The sequence below is a fragment of the Lynx canadensis genome, chromosome A3 (genome assembly GCF_007474595.2).
Source record: "Lynx canadensis isolate LIC74 chromosome A3, mLynCan4.pri.v2, whole genome shotgun sequence".
In the NCBI taxonomy this organism is placed as follows: Eukaryota; Metazoa; Chordata; class Mammalia; order Carnivora; family Felidae; genus Lynx; species Lynx canadensis.
Window position 1 is genome coordinate 89,632,351 of NC_044305.1, and position 23,681 is coordinate 89,656,031.

Below are 23,681 nucleotides of genomic sequence, written 5' to 3' on the forward strand. Positions count from 1 at the left end.
TGGGAGAGAAGACTTTACTGAGATGGGCTTCAAGAAAGGGAATGATTTGCTTATAGAGGCTGCAAAGCCATTACAGGCAAGGGAACAACCTGGAAGACAAAGACATGGTACCCATAAATGTTCAACAGAATGTACTCAGGAAATTGCCTGCACACTGAAGAATGGAGTAGAATATAGCAGAGTTGTGGTTTTTTTTTTTAGTGTTTATTTTTGAGAGACAGAGAGACAAAGCACCAGTGGGGGAGGGGCAGAGAGAAAGGGAGACAGAATCTGAAGCAGGCTCCAGGCTCTGAGTGGTCAGCACAGAGCCCGATGCGCAGCTCGAACTCACAAACTGTGAGATCGTGACCTGAGCCGAAGTCAGACGCTTAACTGATTGAGTCACCCAGGCGCCCCTAGCAGAGGTTTTAAAATCAGCTCGGAGTCCGATCACAGAAGGCCTTGACAGGGAGTTGGATGTGGACTCCAAAGGCCACGACCATCCAAAATTTCCAAGAGGGGAATAACACAATGAGCTTGTTTTCAGGACATAATTCTGGGGGCAGTTGTTAGAACTACTTTAGAAAGGTGGTTCAGACAGGTTCCTAGATGGGGTCTCCCTCCACATCAAGAGTGCTTGTGGCTGACATTACAGGGCCAAATCATGACTTAGGACGCTCAAAGGTCCATGCTCCTGGGACATAATGCATAAAAATCAAGCTTACCAGACAGGATTAACCCCAAACCCAGTTTTATTGGCAACAGAGGCTCATTATACTGGCTGGACTGAACTCCTATCTGTATCTAAACTTCCTACTCAAAATGAAAGTAAAGAAATTTTTACTGATTAAAAACTCACAAGAGAATGGGAGAGATACCAAATGGTAGATGAGAGAGAGAGAGAGAGCAATTAAATTACTGTCAAATGGAGAAAAATAAAATCTAAATGCGTGTGGCAAGGGGAAAGTAAACAAAAAGCAAATTGACATTATTACAACTCCACCATGAGACAATCAGAGCTGCCATCAGTTTTGAGGGCTTCAATCTTTTTTTTTTTTTTTTAAGTAGGATGCATGTCCAGCACAGACCCCAACAGGGGTCCTGAACTCATGACCCTGAGATCAAGACCTGAGCTGAAATCAAGGGTCAGATGTTCAACCAACTGAGCCAACCAGGGTTACATCTTAAGTACAAAAAGATGGGCAAAGGTCACCAAATATTTCAATAACACCTCTAATATGAGAGACAGGCATCAACAAACAGACAAACAAAAAGAAAACAGGTGATTCAGGAAACAGAAGGAACCTAAAAATAATTGATAACTTTGGAGAGAGAGAATATGTTCATTTAAAAAAAAAGTACTTGGAAAAAAAAGGCATTCAGAACATAATATATGGAAGGTAGAAAATAAAGCTGAAGAAATTCTCCTGATTAAAAAAAAAATAGCCAAAAAGTTAAAAATGGAAAATAAGAGGAAAAGAATAATTAATTTGGAGGTACATTTTAAAAAAACATCCAATGTTCAACTAATAGAAGTTCCTGAAATAGGATAAAACGGAAAGAAAATTTCCCAGGACTGATACATACAACTTGCCAGGCTGAAAGGGCTCACTAAGTATATAGTGTTGCAAATTTTAAAATACCCACATTTTTAGACATATGAAATTTCAGGACATTTGAGGTAAAGATCCTAAAGCTTTCACAGAGAAAAATTACAAGTCACAAATGAAAGTTCAGGAATCAGAACACAGGGTTTCAAGAGCAACAACAAAATGTGGGAAACAATGAATAAATGCATTTAAAAGTGCCTACATACAAGTCTATAGCCTAGCAAATTATCAACGGGGTTGAAGAATAAAATAAAACCCATTTCAGACATGCAAAAGTCTTGAAAAATTTACATCCCATTAACTCTCCCTGGGAAGCTATAGAGGGATATATTCTCCCAAGCAGGGAAGTGCACCATGAAAGTTTCAGCTATGGGACCCAGGAAATAAAAGAGGGGTATAAGAAATGACCAGAGTGACAGTGAAAAGAAATCCCAGGACAACAGCTATGCTCCAGATATAGAGAACTATCAAGCTTCCCATCATGGGCTGAGTTGTGCCATCCCCCCATTCCCAACAAATTCAAATGTTGAAGTCACCCTAAACTTCAGGACCTCAGAATGTGATTTGGAGGGTCTTTATTATTATTTTTAATGTTTATTTATTCTGAGAGAGACAGAGTATAGCAGGGGAGGGGCAGAAAGAGAGGGAGAGAGAGAATCCCAAGCAGACTCCACACTGTTAGTGCAGAACCCAACACGGGGCTCACACTCATGAACCAAGAAATCATGACCTGACTGAAATCAAGAGTCAGATGCTTAACTGACTGAGCCACCCAGGTGCCCCTGGAGATAGGGTCTTTAAAGAGGCAATACGTCAGGGCACCTAGGTGGCTCAGTTGGTTCAGTGTCTGACTTCAGCTCGGGTCACGATCTCACAGTCTGTAGGTTCGAGCCCCACATTGGGCTCGCTGCTGTCAGCCTGTCAGCACAGAACCCACTTATGATCCTCTGTCTCCCTCTCTCTGTTCCTCCCCTACTTGCGCTCTGCCCAAAATAAATAAATATTTAAAAATAAATAAAGAGGTAATACGTTTAAATGAGGTGGTAAGCATGGGCACTAATGCAATACCACTGGTGTACTTATAAGAAGAGGGAATCTGGACAGTCACAGATGGAGGACCATACCAGGACAAAGGGAGAAGACTGCTGTCTGTAAACACAGAAGAGACCAACCTTGCTGGCACCTTGAGCTCAGATGTCTGGCCCCTTGAGCCGTGAGAAAATAAATTCCTGTTGTTGAAGCTGCCCAGTCTGGTACTTTGTTAAGGCAGCCTGAGCACACGAATATAGCATCCAACCTGGAAAAGACCAAGAGGGCTCCAGGAAAGATTTCAGACAAAAAAGGATCTGCATCTATCATATCTGTATGAGAACGTTACAGTGGTGTTGGGATTTGGGGGATGAACCAGTAAGAGGTGCAGGGAAAAGAAGCAAACAAACAAGGCAAAATGAGGACAGAAGCTATAGAAGAGAGGAACAGAATCCCGGCATGCTGTGGCTCAGAGGTGAACAACAGCTGCCTAGTAAACATGAACCTGGAATACTGACTGAACCATAAATTGGGAAATATACTGAAGGGATGAGGGAATAGAAGTGTGCATGTGGGTAAGTGATGTGCACGAACTAAATCCTCATCTTCCACAGCGGGAGGGTAACAGGTAGCATCACAAATGGAAAAATCAACAAGTGGCTAAATAAGCATAGTATTTAAACATGGAGGCAAATACTAGAAGATAATGCAAAACTACTCAGTGTTTGGGGAGTGATAGCCGGGGGTAGGGCAGACAGGGAACTATCCTTTTCCATGGTAATCTCAGTAGAACTATTTGAATTTTTTTTTAATTTTTAAATTTATTTTGAGAGAGAGAGGGCACAAGAGGGGGAGGAACATAGAGGGAAGGAGAAAAAGAATCCCAAACAGGCCCTGTGCTGTCAGCGTAGAGCCTGATGTAGGGCTCAAACTCACGAACCATCTCCAACTCAAGAACCGCGAGATCATGACCTGAGCCAAAGTCGAGAGTTGGATGCTTAACTGACTGAGCCATCCGGGTATGCCAGAACTATTTGAATTTTAAACTACTCATACATTTTTTAAAAATAAAAATGAAAACTCTAAAAGCTTAAAAGGCCCCTGAAGACCTCTGAAAAAAAAGGGAGTTGCTGGTCCCTTTTGCCAGAGGTCTTAACAATGGTGTGGTGCGAGTGGAAGCCACAACTCTAGTGTGGTGCAGAATGAGACGTGAGATAGCAAACGGAGAATAATTTTTTTTTTTTTTTAACAAACCATGTTGACAACTGAAAGGGAAGGGGACAGAGGGCATGATAGGGTCACGTTTCGAAGGTAGCAGTACTTATAATGATGGCACTTGTGCTGGCAATGTCCTCCTTAGAAACTGCTTGCCAAGGAAAACTATCAGCGAAGCTGGATTCCCATACCTGCCCCTGCTTGTTCTTTCACGCCTCACCAGTTGTCTTGCTCCAATTTCAGTCCAAGTGAGCCTTCATGATGTATCCTGGGTAACAATTCTGCAAGAGCAACCTTTTAGCAAGAAGAACTACATGTGTCAGGCACAGGAACCTGTCATGAGCCATCACTTAGATGAAGGGTAGCAGCCTGACTAAGCTAATTAGACATGGACCAGGGCACTGGTTGAACTAGAAGAGCACTTCCTGAGAGTCAGGTTCCACATGTTGGTATGTAAAAGAGCATAAAGAAAATACCTATCACATGCAGCACGAGACATTCTAGGATACAAATCTTCAAAGTCAGAGGCTTTAAAAAAACGAAGCCAGGTCGCCCAGGTATTCACCAAGTGTCTACGGAGGCTTGAATGTCATGTTAGTGAGGCACCTTCTTGAGCAAACTAAGGTCTCTGGCTTCTTTGCAACTCAGAATATTTAACACCTCCCAAGTGATCCATCTGCATGTTCCAGAGGTATACCAGCGGAAAAGAACTTAGAAGTCAAGATCAAGGCACCACTCTGCTGTGAGGCAAGTGGAAAAAGATCCCAGTAGGTCTATGTTCAACAGAGAAACAATAACACAAGGAGCCATGCTTGTCGTCTACAAGTTTTCCTATATCTCAGGCTTTAAATGTTGTATCCTCTTCTGTTCATTAAAGAACTTTTATGGTCTATAAAAGTTTTCCAGTTTTCCAAATAGTTCTACTCAGTAAATAACAATTACCCTGTCAGGCAGATTCCCCAGCATTCTGGTTTCTCAATCAGTTTCTCGCCCAACTGATAGTCAATTCCTAAAAGTTTACCCATTCCTGTGTTAGATGGCATATCTGACAATTCAGTGAAAGAAGTTGGTCAAATCCTACAACAGGCTTCCAAAGAAAGAAATGTCTAATCATAAAAATACAATTACTAATTTCAAGTAGTGATTAGTTCTAAGGAGATGGTTGGACTCTTAGGTAGATTGTAACAGAAATCTTGAACAGTTAGGGGGAAAAAAAGATACCCTTAATGATTGGGTCATTAATAGAATATGAGAAGAACACTAAAAATTTCTGCACATACACTCCTATCACAAAATTGGTCAGAAGGAAATCATGGATAAAGAAGACAGAATTTTAAGTTTTACTTATTTATTTTGAGAGTGAGAGCGTGAGAGGCGGGGGGGTGGGGGTGGGGTGGGGGTGGGATATCCCAGGCAGGCTCCACACTGTCAGCACAGAGCCCAACGCACAGCTTGATCTCACAAACCGTGAGATCATGACCTGAGCTGAAATCAAGAGTCAGACATTTAAATGAACCACCCAGGCACCCCAAGAAAACAGAATTTTTGAAAAATAATTCACGAGGGAAATTCTTTATTACTTTATCAGTTCTAAAATATCATCTTCTTTAAAAAAATTTAAGACTGAATGACAGATTATTTCCTTTACTGTTGTAAATACTGCAAATTTCTCATCAAAGAGGTAAGTATCAATGTAATTTTTCCTTAAGTTTGAACACATGAGGGAGGAATGAAGCAGATTATAAACCTCATTTGATCTGATCTTATAAAAAGTCACTCCAGCTGTCTTCAGTCTTGCTCTATCCACAGAGAGATTTCCAGGATAGGTTTGTGTCATTCGGTCCATCCACAATAGGCTGGATAGGATAGTCCGTAGTAAGTGCCAGGATACCACCTTTTATTCTGGGCTACTTGACTGGCATTTGGCATTACATTCCAAGAGTACCTCAATTGTGAATAGTCCTCTCCAGGGGGCCCAGGAGGAGGGATATGGCCTCTCTGGGAAACATTTTGATTCTGTGAAAATTTTCTTAAACAAACAAAAAAGCAATTAATTATTATTAGTTTAATAAAATATATAAGCTTTATAAAATAATAGATAGATATTCTGGCTCTACTGTTTTCTACCTGTATAACCTTAGCAGATAAGTTGCTTAATCTTTGGATTTCTTAGTTCTTTATAAAATGGAGCCAATACCTTCCATCTTCATGGGTTGTTTTCAAGGTAAATTAAGACAACATAATTAAATTACCTTACCACAACACCTTGGCACATGGTAGGTTTCCAGGAGCCATTCCACTTTTCCCTACACAGATAAATGCCCACACTTTTCTAATCAAATACTTTCTCCCCAAGTCTGGCAGGGTTGACATGAGACAGAATAAGGTATTTATTTTTAAAAACAGGAAGCTGCTTTCACTTTAAATACATATGTAAATTAGTTATAAAGTATAGAATTCTAATTATGGGACATGTAACAAATTTGGAAAATTAAGATTGAAGTTTAATTGTTTCAAAAGCAAGATCAGTAAATATATCATACTGAAGTTTCACTACTTTATAATCTGTATTTACTCTTAAATAACACCCTTCCTTATTCTGTAAACTTTACCACTATTAATGCAGCCTAAGAATGCAAGATCCTGTTTGGTAATCACATCAAATTGTTGGCTTAAACTAAGTTTAGAATCAATGAAATTTTCTAAGGCATTTTTCAACTGCCTCTGAAAAGTCACATATTCCCCCATCTTGTACTTGATTTTTCAGCTCTAAATGCAAAATATGGAGCAAATGATACCTCCTGGTTGACACTGATCATCCAGAAAACGTCAATTCCTCACCATTGCTATGTGTTTGCACTAAATTATGATATAAATTTCTATTTCAATTCCAGAAAAGTAGACAGAACAGATACCTTACTGACTGCTGCAGATCTTGGGTCTGGCTGTGGAAATGCCAAGAAGGTACTGGATAGCCTTGGGTCTGATGTAGGTTATACCTCTGTCCTTGGTTAACAGACTTAATAGTGGTATGGACTGGTTCCATCATATGTGTTGCGGCTTCAAAACCACTTGATCTGGATACACCGGAATCCCAACTCCTCAAAGAGAACATTTCCACACGGTATTACTGGTTTCCAAATTTAGTAGCCAATTTAGTAACTACATTTTGGTCCATGAAAATAACAATGCCATCCTCCCCCACTTCTCTCCTTGTTTAGATTCCCCAAGCAAGTAAGTAAGCCTCAGGGAGAGTGGATATGTACAGCTGAAATAATCTACAAACATATCTCCCTAACCACAAACCTCACATAAAAAATGCAACGTACCTTCTTATGGGGCCCTTCTGAAGGTCTTCAATATAGTTTTGTCTTTCCAAGCAATGTCCACGGCACCTATTGAATACTGAGGAGTGGATGAACTGTTAGAAATAACTGTACAAAAAGCAAGTCTTTTACAGAGAAAGTAGATCAAAGCTGAAATCCACTGACGAATTATTCAAGCTGTTATACCTCACTATTTCCAGATACATCCCTTTATAAACTTTTGGCAAAAGACTGTATTATGTCACAGCAAATGAATTACAAACATTTCTTTTTTCCAAAATTTGAGAAATACATCCACATTTCCACCTTCAACTTTTATAAAAAGGGAAAAATAGTGACAACACTCATACTTACATTCAATTGCATCATCTGGCCTCATGCCTTCTACATCAATCAAATATCTAACAAAACAACATAATTGAGTCATTTATATGTAAGAAGAAAGAAATCAAGTTTATTCAAAAGAGGTCCAATTCCATTTACAAATACAGATATAAAAACCCTAAGAAAGTATCAGCACATCTAATCCAATAATTATTCAAGAATGATATACTATGACCACAAAAAGACTTCATTCCATGGATGCAAGGATGACCCAACTTTAGAAAATCTATTAATGTAATTAACAATTTAGTTAGTAACTGAAAGAAGAAAATACAGGACCAAATTGGTACTTGTTAAAAAGGCATCTGATCGGGGCGCCTGGGTGGCGCAGTCGGTTAAGCGTCCGACTTCAGCCAGGTCACGATCTCGCGGTCCGGGAGTTCGAGCCCCGCGTCAGGCTCTGGGCTGATGGCTCGGAGCCTGGAGCCTGTTTCCAATTCTGTGTCTCCCTCTCTCTCTGCCCCTCCCCCGTTCATGCTCTGTCTCTCTCTGTCCCAAAAATAAATAAACGTTGAAAAAAAAAATTTTTTTAATAAAAAAAAAAATAAAAAGGCATCTGATCAAAATGTTTTATATACTAGAAACAGAAGACTTACTTAATGTGACAGAGTATTTATTAGGAACCAACAAATAGGAAAAAACAAATTGGGAAAAATATTAACATCGTATCTAAACAATGCTATCTAACCAACTGTAAAGGGCCAGAAGCTTAGGAGTCACCACCACTGTCAGCCATTTCTTCCTCACCCTCCTCTTCAACCCACAAATCCTAAAGATGATATTACCTGAGTATCTCTAGAATATGTCCACATCTTTCTACCAAAATGACCACCACACCCTCGTCCAAGTTACCATCATGCCCTGATTTCTACAAAAGCCTAACCTATCTTCTTGTTTCCACCTGCAGTGTAATCTCTACTCAGCAAAATAATCACTTGAAAATCCAAATTAGATTATATTCTCCACACCCTTAACAAAAAAGTTCAATGGTTTTCGATTACTCTGAAGATCAAGTCTAAAACCTTAAACACAGACCTGCGTGATCTAGTTCCTCCCCACACTCCATTTTAAACCTTCTTTTTAAGTAATCTCTACATCCAATATGGGGCTTGAACTCACACCCAAGATCGAGTTGTATGCCCTTCTGACTGAACCAGCCAGATGCCCCTACAGCTCTATTTTAAACTTAAAAAAAAAAAAAAAAGTAACCTCGGGGTGCCGACGTGGCTCAGACGCATAAGCATCCAAATTTCGGCTCAGGGTCACGAGATCAAGCCCCACGTTGAGCGCCCCAGAGTGTGGAGACTGTTTAAGATTCTCTCTCTGTGTCTCTCTGCCCCCACCCCCTGCTTGCACACTCTAAAATTAAAAAAAAAAAAAAAAAAAAAAAAGTGAAAGTAATCTCTCTACACCCAACGTAAGCCTCAAGTTCATGACTCCAAGATCAAGAGTCACATGCACCTCTGAATGAGCCAGCCAGGTGCCCCTCCAGCTCAAACTCATGACCCCGAGATCAAGAGTCACTTGCTCTACCGACTTAGCCAGCCAGGTGCTCCCCGCTACCTTTTTTTTTTAAACTTCAGCTCCATTTTAACACCATACTTCCCATGGCCCAGCCTCTCTGGCTTGTTCCTCCAACACAGCATACGCTTTCCTATTATCGGTCCTTGCTGTTCCTTATGCCCAGAATTCTCTCCCCAGAGTCCCTAAGAGGTTAATACCTCATCATCCTTCAGATATCAGCTCCAACATCCCCACAGAAACTTTCTGTAATCTCCATGCTAAAGTCAAATCCTCCCTATTAATATGCCCTCCATGAACCATGTCCCTCTCCTTCTTGGCATTTGTCAGAGTTGTAATTCCACATGCATTTGTGTGATTCTTGCATGTCTATTCTCTCTCTAGACTTGTTAGAGTTCCCGAAGGCCAAGTCAAGTCTCTCAAATCTTTCTGCCAGCGTCTAGCACAGTGCTTACACATAACAGATGCTCAGTAAGTGTTTTCTGGATGAACAAATAGAAGTCAGTCCAGTGCAGCAGTCCTCAAAAAGCATAAAAGCATCAACTTCTGATTCAGAAATTCCATTCTAAAATTATCTCAAAAAATAGCATATACATTCAAATTTGTTCGTATAGGAATGTTCAATAATTCAATGTTTTAAATATCAAGAATTTCTGACTTTTATGTTCATCAGTAAGCAAAGCAATACAGCCTTTAAAAAAGAATGAGGGGCACCTGGGAGGCTCAGTCGGTTAAACCTCCAACTTTGGCTCAGGGCATGATCTCGTGGTTCATGGGTTCCAGCCCGGTATCGGGCTCTGTGCTGACAGCTCGGAGTCTGGAGCCTGCTTTGGATTCTGTGTCTCCCTCTTTCTCTCTCTCCCCCTCCCCCACTTGTGCTCTGTCTCTCTCTCAAAAATAAACATTTTTTAAAAAATTTTAAGAATGAGGTTCCCAAATACTTTCACAGGAAGATGTCCACCATGTTATATTATAAAACAGGATGTCTAAATATTATACTGTTGAATTACACATATATGCTTATTATCTGTCTGCATTTTTAAAGTCTGAAAAAATACGTATTCACTTATTACTGGTGGTAATCCTTGGGTGGGGAGCAAGACTTCTTTCTATTTCATACATTTCAAAGCTGACTGCATTTTTTGCAACTGGCTTGCACCTACTGTTGTACACGGAGCAACCTAAACACAGTCTGTCTCTTGGGGTTGGCAACTCACCTGCAGATGAGATAGCCAGTCCTGTTTAAACCATGAGTACAATGAACACCAATAAGTTTGTCTACAAAACAAGGAATACAGAGTTAAATAGGTGATGTAGATACACTAAAAACAAGTTCTCCAATTTTCTTTAGAGTACCATTTATTAGTTACCATAGCACTACCACTACCCTGAAAAGGAATAGCTGATGAGGAGTGAGTTATTTTAGGAACACACTAATAAAGAATCATCTAACATAAAGTCAAAATTCATGGTCTGGGAAATTTTGCTTCACCCCTCTTACATGCAGTCGTGTAAACTGGAGATGGCCTGGTCAGGTAAAATGGCACCGAGACGAACCCAGCTGTCTTAATCTAGAATGCCTATCAGTAACTGATTAAATATAGAAAACGGGAGTGAAAAAGAAAACAGGCCACAAGAAAAATGAAATTTGTTTCGGAGTGAAATGAATGGAATGCTTTACTTTCGATGCTGAATATTAAAAAGAATAGTTTTGGTGGGACTCATGAGTTCCCAAAGCACTTCCATTCCTCTGTCATTTGCTGCTCCACACATGCCACAGTCTATGTGCCCGTGAAGCCCCCGGTTGAGCAGCACTGTCGGTATTTTACAATGAAAAAAGCAAGAACGGGGGTGCCTAGGTGGTTCAATCGGTTAAGCGACTGACTTTGGCTCAGGTCATGACCTCATGGTTCATGGGGATCCTGCGTGGGGATCTGTGCTGACAGCTCAGAGCTGCTTCCAATTGGAGCCTGCTTCCAATTCTGTGTCTCCCTCTCTCTCTCTGCCCCTCCCCTGCTTGTGCCCTGTCTGTCTGTCTGTCTGTCTCTCTCAAAACTAAACATTAGAAAAATTAAAAAAGAAAAAGTGAAAACTGGAGACATAAGGCCAAGCTGCACAGCAGGCAGACAGAACAAAGACTAGGATCAAGTCTAAGATTTTTCCAACTGTGCCACAGTATTTCTTAGTCCATCATTTAAAAAATTATATAAGGGGGTGCCTGGGTGGCTCAGTCGGTTGGGCGGCCGACTTCGCGGTCCGTGAGTTCAAGCCCCGCGTCGGGCTCTGTGCTGACAGCTCAGAGCCTGGAGCCTGTTTCAGATTCTGTGTCTCCCTCTCTCTGACCCTCCCCCGTTCATGCTCTGTCTCTCCCTGTCTCAAAAATAAATAAACGTTAAAAAAAAATTTCTTAAAAATTATATAAGAAGTTAAATAAAAAACAATCACGTGTAGTTATCTCGGCAAAATTTATGTCTGTGACTAGGAAGTGTCTGGTAGGAAAGCACATGGCCTCCCCTGCCTGGGTGACCACCTCCCTACCTCTAAATCTCATCTATTTCAAGTGATTCTCCATATGGAAGATGTGAACTTAAAATACAAACTCGCAGGGTTGCTCCCTTGCTGAAAAACCTCCATTTAGCACAGAATAAAGCCCAAACTTTTAACACAGCATTTAGAACTGTTCATAAACAGTACCATCAACCTGGCTCTCCAACTGAACTGTAAGTCCACAAGGATTTGAACTAGGACTTACAAGGACCTACGTGACCCACCTCTTCTTGCCCCTGCCAACCTACCAGATCCCATTTTCTACTGCTCTGCCCTCACACCTTCCGCATTCCAGCTACACTGGCCCCCTTCCTATTCCTCAAACATGCTGGGCACAGTCATGCCTCAGGGGCTTTTGCACCTACTATTCCCTCTGCTTTGGAATACTCTGTCTCCCCCACCCCCCAAATATCCAATGGCTCCTCACTCCTTTTAAGGCTCTACTCAAATGACATCTTAATAGAGAGGCCTCCCCTAATCACCCAACACATTCCCTCACTTCTGTGTCCTATCTGTTTTTTTCCAAAGCACTTCTCACCATCTGACATTTCAGAGTTACTTATTTATCCCTCTCCCCCACTAGAATGCAAAGTATAAAAGAGCAGGAGCTTTCTTCTGTTCCTGCTTCCCAAAACAGTGCCTTCAACTTCGAAGGTGTCCTCTAAATACCTATTGAAAATGAACATATGAATTCTACACCCTTTCACACGACCCTCTAGTCACACCAGAGGCTGCCGCTCCCCGGCACAAGTTCAAGCCCTGTGCCTTTTGCACTTGTTCCCCAAACCTGGGCTGTCCTTTCCTCATTCTGGCAAAGTCCTCTTCCCCACAGCCCAACTCAAATGCTCCTGTCTCCTCGGTGAGGCCTTCCTCAACCTCTCCTCCATATTCCTGTTGCACTTAATTCTTTTGTTAATTAATCCATTGTCTTAATTACCACATGTTTATCTTCCTAGGGAAGTTTCTAATGAACAGAGAATGCTATCACCTCTGTATCCCATGCCCTACCAACAAACCTCAGTGTTTACTGACTCCATTTATTTTCTGAGTCTCTACCAGTTCTAGGGAGTGGACAGTGTAGTGTCCTCCTCTTCTTCAGGGAGCCTGGAATCTGTGAGAGGGGACGCTTAGAACAGAGGTAGACAAAATGGATCATAAACAAGGTCCCAAGACTGCTAGAGCAGAGAGCACAGTGAAGTCAGCACCATATAGGCAGAAGACCAACATGGTGTAACACGTGAACAAACAAGATTTACAAACGTGTTCACGTGTACTCATACGGATCTTCTAACCCTCGCAGAACAGATGGAATACTATATACAGTTCCACACAAAGGAGCCCTGAAGCAGCGAGTAGGCTGGCCGCTGCACCCTAACATCTTACACAGTCATGTTTCTGACACAAGTTAATATAAATCAGATTATTTACCTCCTCCATAAATGACGTGGCTGTCAGAAGCAAGGCCAAGCCCGTGAAGTTTTAAAGTTAAAATACAGGGAAGATCTGGGAACAAGGCTTAAGATATTTAAGTGCTAATGCCTGCATTAGGCAACCACGTTATAGTGTGAAAAATTATCTTAAAATTCTTGTCTCTTTCTACCTGTCATCTCCCAGCCCCTATCTTCTCACCTGCATCTCTATTCTTTCTCCCCTACTTCCTGTTTGTGTGTGTATGTGTACATATGTGGAATATTTACTGTCATATTTATGTAATAAAGCATACACTCCTCAAGCTAAATTTAGAAAGAGAACAAAATGAACACTTTTTCCTGCAGGTCGGTGGCTTTTCAAAGACAAAAGATTCCTCAGTCTTAAAATATGGCAAATACCACATTGTTTCTGATGGCCAGGTGCCAGAAATAGTTAAGTGGATCCTTAAAATTAAGACACTAATAACTTAATAAGATCTATTTTCAACAGAGTAAGGTAGATCTTAAAGCAGAAATAAGAAACACCAGCCTTTTAAAGTTCTTCCCGTCTGAATAAGAGGTGGTAGTGTCCTTCCTCAGTTGTACCCAAAGTGGAAAAACAGCAGAAACATCTTAAATATGCATGAGGAGGATGCCACTGCACTGATGCACTTTGCTTTGCTTTGCTTCCAGGGGTCTGTCTCATTCCAAACCTTTTCCTTTTGTTGTCTCTTTTATAGACCCTAAGATGTTGAGATTTTTTTCCCCTTGTTTTCAGTGGAAGGTCACACAAGCCACACTCCCATACGCTTTGACCTTTGACACGATACATCAGTTCTTAACCTTTCCCCCGTAACTCTCACCTCTGAACCAATAAATAAAAGAATGTGTTTATTTTATTATGTATTTCCCATTCAAAAGTTTTAGAGATGAGTAAGCTAGTTCACATTTCTCATTAAAACCACTTTTCAAACTAAATTGTTTGTGACCATACAAGGAAAAACTCACTCTATTAGCACCATCTGACATTTCTACCTTAACATTATCAAACACAACAGGCCTAATGTTAAAACTAAAAATTCCAACCCCATTCAAAATGCATACCAATGTTCAAGTAAGAGGGAAAAAAAACAACAAACTCACCATTGTCTTTATTTTCTTTCAAAAACTCATTAACAGCACATTTGAATTTAAAAATAGTGTCATCATCAGGCACCTGATGCCCAGTTGTATAAATTTTTAAGTAAGGAATAGTTTCTGGTAAGTCCTATAAGGCAAAACCATGAAAATGCATATTATTTCATTTGTAAGTAAAGAATTAAAAATTAGAGAAGCCAGAATAAAAGCCAAGAGGTTACAATAAACATAGTTTGTCAGTAATTCTGATAAAAAAAGACATTTTTTCCCAAGCTGCTTCAACCAGGAAGCATCATCTGATTTTTAGTAAATCTACAGAATGAGGGGGGAAAAAAAATGAAATCTACAGAATGGGTAGTCAATAGGATACAAAACTGAAAGCCAAGTCCATTTAAATGAATGCATAAAAACTAAAAATTATATGAATAGTTCTACTTAATATTTTATATTTTGAGAGTCATAAAGCCGCTGTGATTTAAGTAGAATAGTAGAACAGAGTCAGAAAAACTTGGATTTGAACTGTGAGACTGAGCAAATTTCAGGCACTGTTGAGAGCTGGTATTCTCAGGGGCAGGAGAAATCAGACACCAATAAAAGAAGAGGTTAAGGGGCGCCTGGGTGGCTCAGTCGGTTGAGCCTCCAACTTCAGCTCAGGTCATGATCTCACGGTACGTGAGTTCGAGCCCCGCGTTGGGCTCTGGGCTGATGGCTCAGAGCCTGGGGCCTGCTTCCGATTCTGTGTCTCCCTCTCTCTCTGCCCCTCACCCGTTCATGCTCTGTCTCTCTCTGTCTCAAAAATAAATAAACGTTAAAAAAAAAAATTAAAAAAAAAAAGAAGAGGTTAAGTGAAAATCCTATGGTTCTGAATTTAAATGGAAAGTACCAACGTGAATCTATGATTTATTTATATTAAAAACAAACACATATTTCCTAGCTCTGATCACAGAAAAAGCCTACAAACAACTGATGTCATATTCAGGAGCCATACTCAGAAGCTCCAACTGGGCAAAGATAGGGCCTCAATTTGTGCCTCAAGGAGAATAACTTCATTGAAGTCCAAAATGATACAAAAAGTAAATAAATAAAACTCATTGGTCACCATCAGAGGATATTAGTGGATCAACTCATTATTTTGACACCCGTTAAATAAAAGGAAAGAAGCACATGCCTCTACAACTAGGCAACCAAACAGATGATGAGGGAAGCTTCTCTCGATAGAAATATGCCCAGCTAATAAATGAACAAGGGACAGAATTCACTATTTTTGAAGCCCCAAATGAATTAATGGATGTGGGTATCAGTCATCAGTGACTGTAATACCACAGAAAGAGATAATCACTTACAGGTCTCCACAGAAGAACACATCATAACCTATGAAACTGTCTCGCAAAAAAAAAAAAAAAAAAAAAAATTAAGTCTAATCTGGTCAAGCCTCTGGGTCCAACTACCAATTTACAGGAAATAAAAGACTGAAGAATATGTTAACACATGGGGAGGAAATCATCAAATCTAGATAGAACAAACTGGGTTCTTCAAAAATTAAAACTCAAGGGGGGAGAAAAAAAGTATGTGAGAGAGACATGGAAGGAGAACTTACAGATTAAATAAGACTTCAGAGACCTAATAATCAAAGGCAAAGGGTGAATCTTATTTGGATTTAATTCAAACTTTTTTTTCTTTTTTTATGTTTATTTATTTTTGAGAGAGAGAGACAGAGTGTAAGCAGGGGAAGGGCAGAGAGAGAGATAGGGAGACACAGAATCCAAAGCAGGCTCCAGGCTCTGAGCTGTCAGCACAGAGCCAGATGCAAGGCTTGAACTCACAAACCATGAGATCATGACCTGAGCCGAAGTCAGACGCTTAGCCGACTGAGCCACCCAGGCGCCCCTTAATTCAAACTCTTAAAAAACATTTTTTATGACATTTAGAAGAACTGAAAATTTGAGCACTGACTGGATATTTGATGTTAAATAATGACAGTAAGGAATAAAAGTCGTATATTTTAAATATATATACAAAAAATGTACAGGTGAAATTATATGCTATATAATACATGGGATCTGCTTCAAAATTATATGGAATGGGGTGAAACCAGAAGGTGTACAGATGAAACCCGACAGCATCAATTAATAGAGATTAAAGCTGGATGAGTTCATGGGTGTACAATGAATGCCCACAGTATTATGCCTACTTCTGTGTATGTTTAAAAGTTGTGGTAATTATTTAAAAAATGACACTGGAGGGGTGCCTGGGTGGCTCAGTTGGTTAAGCGTCCGACTTCAGCTCAGATCATGATCTCACAGTTCTTGAGTTCAAGCCCCACATCAGGCTCTGTGCTGACAGCTCAGAGCCTGGAGCCTGCTTCAGATTCTGTGTCTCCCTCTCTCTTTGCCCCTCCCCTGCTCATGCTGTCTCTGTCTCTCTCTCTCTCTCTCTCTCTGTTTCTCTCAAAAATAAATAATAAAACATTAAAACCAAGAAACAAACATGCAAAAAACAACACTGGAAAAGTTTGGTGGTCTCAAAGGTTTCTAAACATAGAACTACCATATGATCCAATAACTGCACTCCTACCTAGACATGTAAAGGAGGTGAAAGCCGGAATCTGAACAACTATTGGTACATCAATGTTCACAGCAGTATTATTCACAATAGCCAAAAGGTGGAAACAACTCAAGTGTGCATCAACATGTGAAGAGATAAACAAAATATGGAATATTACTCAGCCGTGACAAGGAATGACATTTTGTTACATGTATAAAACTTGAAAACAGGGGCGCCTGGGTGGCGCAGTCGGTTAAGCGTCCGACTTCAGCCAGGTCACGATCTCGCGGTCCGTGAGTTCGAGCCCCGCGTCAGGCTCCGGGCTGATGGCTCGGAGCCTGGAGCCTGTTTCCGATTCTGTGTCTCCCTCTCACTCTGCCCCTCCCCCGTTCATGCTCTGTCTCTCTCTGTCCCAAAAATAAATAAACATTGAAAAAAAAAAAATTTTTTAAACTTGAAAACATTATGTTTAGTGAAGTAGGTGAGACACAAAAGGACAAATATTGTATGATTCCACTCCAGAGAGTAGCATACAGGTTACCTCCGCAGGAAGAGGAAATGACATTATTGTTTAATGAGTGCAGTTTTTGTTTAGGATGATGAAAAAGTTTTGGTTATAGGCAGTGATGATGGTGACACAATGTCGTGAATGTATTTAATGCCACAGAATTGGACACTTATGAATGGTTAAAATGGTATTTACGTACAACTGGCCACACACACACACGAAAACAGGAATAACTGAATTTAAGTGTCAATTCTTCCTTTTTTGAGCCTCAGATTCATCATCTGTAAGATAAGCAGTTGTGATCATCTATCCTCTGAGCTTAGCGCAGAGCAAGCACTCAGGAGATACCAGTACTACTATACTTCATCAGCAAAGGACTGTTGTGAAGATTAACTATGATAAGGTATGTAAAAGTACTTTTTAAATGGCAAACTGTTTTACAAATCTATTTTCTAAATTTTTCAATTTATTTTGAGAGAGAGAGAAAGAGCATGAGCAGGGGAGGAGGGCCAGAGAGACAGAGACAGAGAATCCCAAGCAGGCTCCGCACTGCCAGCAAAGAGCCCGATGCGGGACTCGAACTCACAAAACGTGAGATCATGAACTGAGCTAAAACCAAGAGTCAGACGCTTAACCAACTGAGCCACCCAGGCCCCCTACAAGTATTAATAAACGTTTAGTGTTACTGTCGTCCAAGGCCATGAAATTGGTCAGAAGGATAATTCCCTCACACTGATATGTCACATGGGCCAACAGATTATATGGGGTTCTGTTTTTTATCAGAGATATTAGGAAAAGGAAAGCATAAAACTTAGAGCTAATAGTGGTCTTTTACCATCATGTTTACATGCTCAGTCAACTGCTTAAAATAAGTGCTAAAGACACGGTGGATATTTACTTCTTTTCTTTTAGGCTGCTACTATTCTTACTAGAAATTTATTTCATTTTCAAAATATGGAACATGGAAGCTTATAGAATTTCTTAAGTACACACAGAGCCAACATTACAGTTCAATTCATGTCTTTAATCTCATTTTGAGACACCAATTAGAAATATGTACTTAAGGAAACCGTTAACTTCCTTTTTTGAACTATTACCCGTGAAAATAAGCCAGGATTCACCTTAGTGTAAGATGATAACTACTGAATTACTAAGAATTATTATCATATTGGAAAGTCAGTCCTTTTCAGTTAAAGGTTCCATTTACCTCTGGTTTATAATAGCGATGAGTGTATGTTAAGTCAATAATCAGTCCAAGTTCTTCATTCTGTTTTTGGAGTTTGTTAAAAAGATCCAAGGGGGAAAAACGTTCTTCTGGAGCAAGGTGCTTTTCAAAACTCTGTTAGAGAGAATGAAAGAAAAAGCAAACATGTGCTTAAAATCCTTTTCCATTTATTCAAGCCCTGTGATGCTAACACACAATGAAATTCAAAGAAAAGTTTCCACTCTGCTGGAATTTATAAGCTAGATTACAATCTTTTCTTCCAGAGATGAGGCGGGAGAAAGTAAGCTCATTTCTATGTATTTATTTCTGTGTTTACTTGTCTCATGTTGATCTCCTAACCAGACTGCAACTGCCAGAAGGCAGAGACTGCATCAATTCTGTCCATCAAATCTTCAGCTCCACCTGGCGCATCTATAACTACTTCTTTTTTTTTTTTTTTTTTTTTAATTTTTTTTTTTTTTCAACGTTTATTTATTTTTGGGACAGAGAGAGACAGAGCATGAACGGGGGAGGGGCAGAGAGAGAGGGAGACACAGAATCGGAAACAGGCTCCAGGCTCCGAGCCGTCAGCCCAGAGCCTGACGCGGGGCTCGAACTCACGGACCGTGAGATCGTGACCTGGCTGAAGTCGGACGCTTAACCGACTGCGCCACCCAGGCGCCCCTATAACTACTTCTAAATACTTCCTGAATACTTCTCTATATGAAGGGTGGCTTCTATTGCTAAATATTCTTTTACATATTTGGCTTATTTACCTACTCTGCTCATTGATCTGTTTGGTTATTCAAATGTCAGCCACACACTTTTTTTAAATTAATAGACTAGTTTTTAGAGCAGTTTTAGCTTCAGAGCAAAACTGAGCAGAAAGTAGAGTTTCTTCTTATACCCTCTCTCCTTTACCCCACACAACTTTCCCCACCATCGACATTCCATACCTGTAAGGTCCATGTGTTACAATCGATGAACCAACATGGACATGTCGTTTTCAAGGTCCACAGTTTACATTACAAATCACTTTGTGTTGTACAGTCTACTGGTTTTGACCAAAGAATAACGACATGTGTTTATACTTACAGTATCACACAGAATAGTTTCCCTGCCCTAAAAATTGCCTGTGCTCAACACTTTTAACACAGCTTCCTATCTGACAGGGCTCCATGATCCCCTTCTCCCAGTATTCTTCTTTTTCAGAATTTTCCTGGCTATTTAGGTTTATTTTTCTCTATGAGTTTTAGAATCAATCTATTTGAGATGATGTTAAATTTATAATAAGTTAACTTAGGAAGATTTGACAGTTTGATGATATTAAGTCTTCCATGTAAAACTGTAAAAGTGTTGAAGAGTATATTAATTACAATGAGGCATACAATCTCTCCAGTAAGCTTCTTGCAGACTTGGAGCTGATGAATCAAATATCCTCTCCAGTCATGTGAACAACAACTAACTTTAGGAAGCCTTCCTGTCTGTTACCATTTCCCCCTCCTTTGAATTCCTAGGTATTTCTTGCCATGGCATTCATGTGACACTTGACACACTCTATTTCGTATTCCGGTATGCATAAGAAGTGACTGTCAAGTGACTGCTTTTCTTTGGGTGACTTCCATAAAACACACAGGAACTCAATGTCACGTTTTGCTTCCTAACTCTACAGCATGAAAAGGAACTGCACTGGGGGGGGGGGGTGCTTATGCAGCTCTGTAATCCCCTGTACAGTGCCTAAACAATCCCAACGCTGAGCCAGATAACCTGAGTATACAGAGCTAGGAGGAGGCTTTTTGTCATGACACCATACAGGAAAGATCTGTGGCTGTGTGGAGGAAGGGAAACGGAAGAGTCTTCCTGTTGTCTACCTTGCTGGTGTACTTTCAGGCAAGGGGCTACGCAGGGGCCCTTGTGGAAGCTCGGGAATCCACTTTTAGAGACCATTGGGTAAGGAGCTGAGGAATCAGGACAACTGCACAGAGAAAAGGAGGAATATAGGAGATAATTCACAGCAGCTCCAAATGGGGGCTGGGAATGTCCATTCAATAAATATTTGTTAACGTTTACTATATGCCAAACATTATGCTTGGTGTTGATGGATGTGAAATAAGAGCCATAAGATTATCTTTATGAGAAGACTAGTTTTTAAGTCCAGAGATGCAGAAGAACTGACACAGTAGATGAAAAAGGAACCCTGACCTATGAGTCACAAATTAAACAAAATCTCAACACATTCAAAGTGGCTTTTCCAGATACCAATCCATGCTATGCCGGGCAGTTTCATGAGTCTCTTCTTACCTTTTTTATACTGGTCAAATGCTTTCCTCACCTATTCCTTCCTCAGTTCTAACAAAGACACAGTTTTCAGAGTTTCCATGCTGAAATCGCGACCTTGCTAATCAAGGGCTTTTTATTTTTTAGTTATGATGATGGGAGTGAAGTAGTCTACCATTTAGTAAATGGGGGTCACAGATGCTAGAAATCTTGCCAAATTCAGAACAGTCCTACAAATGTGTCTCACACCTGAATGACTTTTGAATGTCCTATTCAACACCTCATATAGGTGAAAAACTGCGCATAGTTATCTAAGCCTTAGAACCTAACTCCATTTCACAAATAAACACAAGAGGTTTTCTGCAGAGTTTTAAAGTACATTGAATTTTCCAAGATAGTAATCACGTTTCAATCACGTAAAAATTGTACTTTGTTTTATTTGAAAATCTACTAAGAGCTGTTCACTATCATGGAAATTTCTGACAGGCAGTAAAACCCACCTAGATCGGTCTGCATTTGCAGTGTTTGTATTCATGCTGCAAGTAACCAACTACTTTTTTATTTCTAATATAGTCATGCCCAAACATTTACATATTGATATTAATTACATATTACTTTATTGTAAGTTACTTTATCTTATTTAGTGTTTACATTATAATTAGGGCATAGGTTGACTTTTTTTCTTTAAAATTAAGTAGCGAGGTAGTATTTAACTATAACTATTTCAGGATACTAAAGGGGATACACAACGTACTTGTTATTAAAAAGGGAAAATGGAGGGGTGCCTGGCTGCTCACTCGGAAGAGCAAGCGACTCTTGACCACAGAGTCATGCATTTGGCCCCTGCACTGGGTAGATTACTAAAAAAATAAAAATAAAAAATAATGAATAAAAACTTTAAAAAAAAAAGGGAAGATGGAGCATGTCAGGGTTGAGAACCAGCATTCTATATCATGAATTCAGATTTGTGAAAGAATACTGAATTAACTTTTGCTTACCTTTTTCAAAGGAACTTTGAAAGCAATGAAACGAGTCCCAGGCATCCGCTGTCCAACTGGAAGATAGTCTTTCCACCTATTAATACATTTTTTGTTAGCCGAATTTTATGTTAGCCTGTACCCCAGCATAGAATGATGGCTCCTTGTAAATGGACACCATAGCCCACACAGACGTTCCCCTCTTCTCCCTGCTTTGAATTTTGCTGTTGCATGTACTCAACCCCACCTAGTAACAACTTATACTTTTCTAGACACAGGCGACAAAACAGTGCACAGGTCTCAACAAATAAGGAACATCGAAAACCAGACTTGTCCAGTATTTTCGTATCCCCGATAAAACCTAGCCCAGTCCTGAATACTCCGGTGTCATTACTGTATACCTGTTGATTAAAAGTTTAAATTCAATTTTTTGACTTGACAGTTTATTTTCAGTCCTTACACAACTGGTGCCATCAAATGCAGTCAGTAGGGAACTTCAAGTTCACATTTTAAAAGAAAACCTAATAGAAAAGGGACTGTGAACTTCACTTAATAACGTTAGGAGTCACAGTGAAGTCATATTTGAGCTGACTTCTGTAGGATGAGCTAGTTAATTAAGGTGAATTCAGTATAGCTGAAGCATAGAAAGTGAGGACAAAAGTGGCACAAGATGGGGCTGGAAAAGCAAGGGAAGTGTCTAGTCTATGCAGACTCTTAAAGACCATGGTAAAGAGTTTCTTTTTATTCTTAAAACCATGTTTTTGATTGATGTTTACGGGCAATAGTCCAACTAGTCTATTAAAAAGACTTCCTGTGGGGTGCCTGGGTGGCTCAGTTGGTTGAGCGTCCAACTTCGGCTCAGGTCATGATCTCACCGCTCACGAGTTGGAGCCCCACGTCGGGCGCTGTGTTGACAGCTCAGAGCCTGGAGTCTGCTTCAGATTGTGTCCCTCTCTCTCTCTGCCCTTCCCTCGCTCATGCTCTGTCTCTCTCTCAAGAATAAATTAAAAAAAAACATTAAAATTAAAAAAAATAAAAATAAAAAATAAATAACAAGACTTCTTGTGTGAAGAATGGATTGGAAAGAGACAAGAGTTAGATATATGTACACTACTTAGGACCTAACTGCAATAGATCAGGCAAGTTCTGTATTAGGATGCTGACAGAGTAAAGATATTCAGGAGATAAAATGAAGGGGACTTGATAGGAGATGGGAGGAAAGGAAGATTTCAAGGAATAAAAGAGTTCAATGCACACATGAGCAAAGTCTTAAAATTAATCATTTGCACAGAAGAAGCTATCTCAAATGAAACGTGTTAGGAAGCAAACCTATGCCCTCTGTGATTGCTGGAAACAATATAAATCAACTTTTTCGGAGGAAAGTTCGGATGTACTGGTGGTTTTTTTCCCACTCAAACTTGGTCCTCATTACTCACGTTTGCTGTGTCAAAACAACACAGCTCGAGGAACTGAGGGAGACTCCAATTTGGTAATTAAGGGGTGCCCCCGACACTGGCAGTCAGTCCCATCTTAAAAAGCCATTCCTGTGCATTTTAACAGAGAAGCAATGGCCAGAGCCTCGCTTTTAACGGAATGGGGAGAAATCAGAACCCAGCTGCTGTGGGCGGAGCAGCGTGAGGATCCATGCCTCCCAGCTTGGGTGGACGGGCCAAGCGCGTCGCGGGGACAGATACAGGTAAGAGACCACAAGACATGGAGCCCAGGCCGCCGAGCGCCCAAGTGGAGGGCCACGCCCAGGGGCCAGGGCAGATTACCTTTCCGGGACGTGGTTTCCGCCCCTCTTCTTGGTGGAGCGACGTCCAGAGTACGCGCGTCCTTGGCCCCAGCCGCCGCGGGCATGATGCCACTGGCTCATGTAGGCCCCAAGATGCCTCCCACCCAACAGCAAGAGAGTCAAAGCCGCCAGTCCAGCGCCTACGGTGCCAGAACAAGATCCCGGAGCGGAAGCGCCTAGGCAGCAACCCACGCAGTTCCCAGGCCCCTTGCAACTGCG

At 40.5% G+C, this 23,681-nt stretch overlaps 1 protein-coding gene across 2 annotated transcripts; it reads right to left on the reverse strand.

Moving 5' to 3' along the window:
• Positions 1 to 5,389: 5,389 nt before the first annotated feature.
• Positions 5,390 to 23,681, reverse strand: DUSP11 (dual specificity phosphatase 11). 2 transcript variants are annotated; one of them, XM_030310862.1, is made up of 9 exons: positions 23,443 to 23,681; positions 21,689 to 21,764; positions 18,417 to 18,548; positions 14,164 to 14,287; positions 10,282 to 10,342; positions 7,514 to 7,560; positions 7,163 to 7,238; positions 6,749 to 6,934; positions 5,390 to 5,862 (listed from the first exon to the last, which is right to left on the reverse strand). In XM_030310862.1, exons 1-9 carry the CDS (start codon positions 23,541 to 23,543, stop codon positions 5,667 to 5,669), a joined length of 999 nt encoding a protein of 332 aa, XP_030166722.1. In that variant the 5' UTR covers positions 23,544 to 23,681; the 3' UTR covers positions 5,390 to 5,666. The 2 variants fall into 2 exon arrangements, with proteins under 2 accessions (XP_030166722.1, XP_032448558.1); XM_032592667.1 differs by having other exon boundaries at positions 6,749 to 6,931; positions 23,443 to 23,648.

Coding starts and splice junctions, on each gene's coding strand:
- DUSP11 (XM_030310862.1), bottom strand. CDS start 23,543: ATGAGCCAGTGGCATCATGCCCGCGGCGGCTGGGGCCAAGGACGCGCG. Junction 18,549..21,688: donor TCAAAGTTCCTTTGAAAAAG/GTAAGCAAAAGT, acceptor TCTCTCTAACAG/AGTTTTGAAAAGCACCTTGC. Junction 10,343..14,163: donor GAAAGAAAATAAAGACAATG/GTGAGTTTGTTG, acceptor CTTGTTTTGTAG/ACAAACTTATTGGTGTTCAT.